The sequence below is a fragment of the Mandrillus leucophaeus genome, unplaced genomic scaffold (assembly GCF_000951045.1).
Source record: "Mandrillus leucophaeus isolate KB7577 unplaced genomic scaffold, Mleu.le_1.0 Scaffold72, whole genome shotgun sequence".
NCBI classification, from domain to species: Eukaryota; Metazoa; Chordata; class Mammalia; order Primates; family Cercopithecidae; genus Mandrillus; species Mandrillus leucophaeus.
In genome coordinates, this window is record NW_012107808.1 from 2,230,602 (window position 1) to 2,235,224 (window position 4,623).

The window sequence follows — 4,623 nt, forward strand, 5'->3', positions numbered from 1 at the left end:
AATCTCCGCCTCCTGGGTTCAAGCAATTCTCCTGCCTCAGCCTCCCAAGTAGCTGGAATTACAGGCACCTACTACTATGCCCAGTGAATTTTTGTATTTTTAGTAGAGATGAGTTTCACCATGTTGGTCAGGCTGGGCTCAAACTCCTGACCTCAGGTGATCCACCCGCCTCGGCCTCCCAAAGTGCTGGGATTATAGGCGGTGGCGCCTGGCCCACTTCTTATTTCTTTGTCTTCTCCTCCAGTATTGGTTTATTTGCTGTCATGTCTCAAACCCTCACTTACCTTGGCTCTAACACCATCCATCCATCCAGAGGGCTAAGCAACCTGGGTTAATGATGAAATCATGTGTAGTAGAAAGAGACTGGACTGGAAATCAGGGAACTCAGGTTTCTGTACTAGCCTGGGCCACTGCCTATGTGGATGCAGGAAAGTTACTTAACCTCTCTGTGCATCTGATCCTGCCTCTTTAAAATGAGGCGGTTAATCCAGACAAACCTTAAGGTCACCTGGAGTTGTGATGGTCTATGTGGAGAAACACGGCCCTCAGAGCTGCACGAGATGTTCCAGATGTGGTTTAAACAGTAGAGCATACTGGAAACACAGCCTCACAATGGCTACCATTTCAAACGGGCTTGTGGGACAAGAGACAGAAGAAGCTGAACGTTTCCAGCAGGTGGGAACCATGACTTTGGGAAGGTCACAGCAGGAAGTGACTCAATAATTCCTGATCTCTCAGTCTTCCTGGGCTTAGAGGACACAGAGGTGGTAGGAAGGCTGTGAAGAGATTACCCAGAGGTGGGGTGGGGAAGGAGATACACTCTTGAGCCTGCTTCGGATGCTTTCTTCCTGGCATTAAAAATAGCAGGTGTGGTTTTAGCAGAAGGTGTAAAGAGTCATGCCCAGACCCCAGGCTCCAGCAATGCAGAACAGGTCTCCATGTTGGGGACACAGAAGACTCTGTCTGCAAAATTGACTCTGGTCTCTAAGCCAGCACCATAGAGGCTCAGAGGGGATGTCACACACCAGCTATCAGTGAAATAAGGGAGACACAATCCCAGGAAAACTAAAACCAGCAGCCCCCAAGGCCCGCACCGTCGCAGCAAAGGGCACACCCGGGAATGCCTGCACGTGATTCTGCTAAGCTACTAAGAACAGGAATTCAGACTCACAGAAGGCATGAAAGAAGAGGGTCGTAAGCCTCAAAAGGTCAAAGAAAGAGCTCAAAATCCAGTCAGTAAGAAAGCAGGATTAAAGGTCAAAGGTCTACGTCAGATATTCCAGGGGCTGTGATGGGAAGATCCACTAGCAACAAGCTCGAGGGGACATTCCTGCCCGGAAGCAGACTAAACCAGACGTGTTTACCCAGGTCTCCTGGCAGGACGAGAGCTCTAAAATGGCATTAGACAAAACCAACTGGATTGGGAGCTTAGAATCCTAATAACAAAACACAGGAACTCAGGGGCCCTGGAGCACCACTTCCCTCCATTCCGTACAAGGCTACTGCTTTTAATGTTGACATGCAATTGTGTTTTCTTTCCATGAGCACAAACTCTATGGCATTCTAAGTGGGTGGGACTACAGGATTTTACCTATGTCCTGTTTAATGAATAAATACCTACCCCAAAATGCTGGATGGTGTCTGTTTTGTTGATCTCTCTCCTTTAAAAAAAAGTCAAGAATGTATAAAGGGCTTTTCCCCTATAGGAGGTGGTAGGTTAAGAGCCCAAATTCAAAGAGCAAAGTAATAAGACTCCTGCTAAATCCCCCTCACAAATACATAAAATGTTAACAGATCAAGGGGTGTTCAGCATACCAGCACCCCGGTCATAAAAACCATCTTTAATGTCATTGTCTGAGGAAGGCCAGCAATGAGATAAGAAACCCCGACAAACAGACACAAGGAGATGTGGCCTGGATAAGCCTGTCTGCGCCAGGTTTGACTATGCAGGAAGCAGGGGCTCTAGCTGAGTGCTTGGTTTAGGGTGACATTTAGCAAAGCAAAAGGAATCTGTCTCTTCCCACCAGCCCCCTCAGCCCCCTTGTTTTCCCACACTAGAAAACCAAACTCTCGGAGGACTTCTCTCTTCTGTGTGTTGGACAAATGGGAAAATCACAGGGCTTGGTCCAGTTTTCATAGCAACGTGGAGCTGGACAAGCCGACTGACAGCTGGCAGGCAACCTTCAACCACAGCACCGAGGAACGAAGGCTTAAGCCTCAGTGCTGTCCCTGCACAGTGCCACATCTCCAGCAGCAGATAAGGGCACCCTGAGCTGTCGGAATATCAGACACAGCCTCCCAGTTAAAGGTGGGCAGAAAGCAACTATCACGATCTTTCAACAGGAGGGAAAGCTGATTTGGAATCCTCAAAGGGCTTTCTACTCCTCTCTCCCGCTGTGGGCAGCCCTGAGTCCACTCAACCCCTTGTCTGTCCCCTTTTTATCTCAGAGCTTGGCCAAAGCTGCGTGTGCAACTGCTGCTCAGTCACTCACACTTCCAGCAAGCCACCCTTCCATCCTCCCAAATCACAGAATTCAATTACTTCGGCTTGTGAGGTGAAAGCACTTTGCGGATTTTATTTTAAGGTTCATTCAAATAAACACTACCATCAGTATCACTATTACTAACACATCATTAGCCACAAAGCTCTTCAATACTATAGAGGTAGAGGATGACTAGGTAATTCATATTCCACCAAAGTCTTTCAACTGGCCAAAAACAGTCCATAAAATACTCTCCAGCCATTCCTCAGCTCCCCATAAAATCAGTCACGTCTCCCATGCCAGAAAGCATCGGTGCTTTTGATGTGAATGCCAGAGAATTCTTGGTTTTCCTAATGCATGGTTTTGACCACAGTCTAGTTTCTCTCAGACCCAGATCCAGTTCTTCCGGGGGTTTAGAAGGGCCATTTGCAAGGTGAATTTAGTAACGGACGTTTTAAACAATGACACAAAAATGCCTCCCTGCTAGAATAAGGAACTATCAGATCTCACACAAGCTCAGTGTGGGGCCCCTTGAAGACAAGACCTCCACACCTCGTTTTTCTCTAGGTGCAAGTCTCTCCAACCCAACCATCCCCTTCCACATACACACGTACGCACAGCAAGACCTCCCCAGCACAAGACCTGGCTCACTGAGTGCTTTCTTCTTTAATTCTAGTTAATTAATTTTTGTTTTAAAGCATAGCCCCCTTTTCACTTCAATAGCTAAGAGAAGTCTGCGGGTAACTTCAAAGACATCAACTTACAAAAAGAACTTCCATAACAGAGCGATCTCATACTATGGATCGCTGAGGGGTTACTTCTGACACGAAAACACATGGCTTATAAAACAATCATTTCGTTCTCTGCATAATTAAATAAACTCTAAAAAGTCATCCCCATGCCTGAAGAGATTTTAGTTCTTTATTCCTGGCATATATTAAATTTATAAGGGTTTGCTTTTGGTTTTTAAAAGTTTCTAAGAGTTCTCGTACCTACTACTACTTTGCAAAGATAATAGCCACAAATCACAGGACAAAGAGAAGGAATATATTGCTGAGGGTCAAAATTTCTTGCTTTTCCAAGTGAAAATGTCAAACCTTCTAATAAGAGCGTAAGTAACAACCGATTGAGAACAAGTTGTCCTCTTCCTTTCTCCTACTGATTCAATGAATAATTTTATTTCTTGCAACATTATGGCTGAAACTTATTTACATTTTAGCCAAAGTAAGAACTTGTACACAATTTTCTTTTTCTAATAATTCTTTTCTGCTCGATTCAACGTCTTCTACATAAAGAAAACAGTTTCAAGTTCTGGTGCTAACACTAACTGTGCACAATAAAAGAAATACACAAATAAAAGCAATGTACATCTCCTACCTTCTAGAGCGGCAAGCTGCTGCTCAGCTTCCAGGTACAGCTGGGAAAAGATGGGCCTGGGCACCAGGTTGTTGGACCGCAGGGATGCCTCGATGGAATTGTGCAAGACCTCTTCAAAGCGTGTCGTCTTCAGCTGTCCAGCGTAAGAATTTCCCATCTTCAAGAGAATGGAGTCTTCTGTTTAAAATGGCATCTCAGATTCGGTGCAAAAGTCTGACTCCACGCAAGGTAGAAGGTGAAACAACTGCAAGGAGGAAGGGCCATGTAGCCTCCGCTCAGCAGAGACCGAGAGAGGGCGGCTGTCCTCAGCTGCAGCTACTGCCGGGCAATTACAGGAAGTTATATAAGTAACAGCTTTCTCTAATTTAGCACTCAGCAGAGCCTGACACCTCTTAGAATATTTCACTAGAGGTGCCTCTTTGCCATCCCCAGATTTCACAGGACTCCCACTTTTCCCAGAGATGTGGTCCTGCCCCTGAGAGTTCCCAGACGAATGATGTTTCATTTTCCATGACCTGCAGACGAATGGGCCCTCCGACACTCTTGTAAGTGACGGCAACTGAGCAATCCACCACGACCATTCCCAGATTTGAGGATTAGAGGAGCCGGCCTCCCCCCACCTTCCCGAAAGATAGGCTAGCAGGTCTCCCATCATTGTCTTTGCTGGTGAAAGGCTGATTATTCTCATTCTTCCTTTAAAATGTTTTTTAATCTACTAAATGTTTCCATGATTCAAGTAATACAGAATTAAATCTGGAAAACA

The 4,623-nt window shown here is 45.7% G+C and overlaps 1 protein-coding gene across 1 annotated transcript in view; it reads right to left on the bottom strand.

Annotated features, from left to right (window-relative positions):
* GREB1 (growth regulation by estrogen in breast cancer 1) overlaps positions 1 to 4,301 on the bottom strand; it is an 89,964-nt gene extending 85,663 nt beyond the window's left edge. The window contains exon 1 of the mRNA XM_011965335.1: positions 3,861 to 4,301. Within this exon, the coding sequence (XP_011820725.1) occupies positions 3,861 to 4,017 (157 nt within the window). The 5' untranslated portion in view covers positions 4,018 to 4,301. The remainder of the gene's footprint in view (positions 1 to 3,860) is intronic.
* Between the last annotated feature and the right edge of the window lie 322 nt (positions 4,302 to 4,623).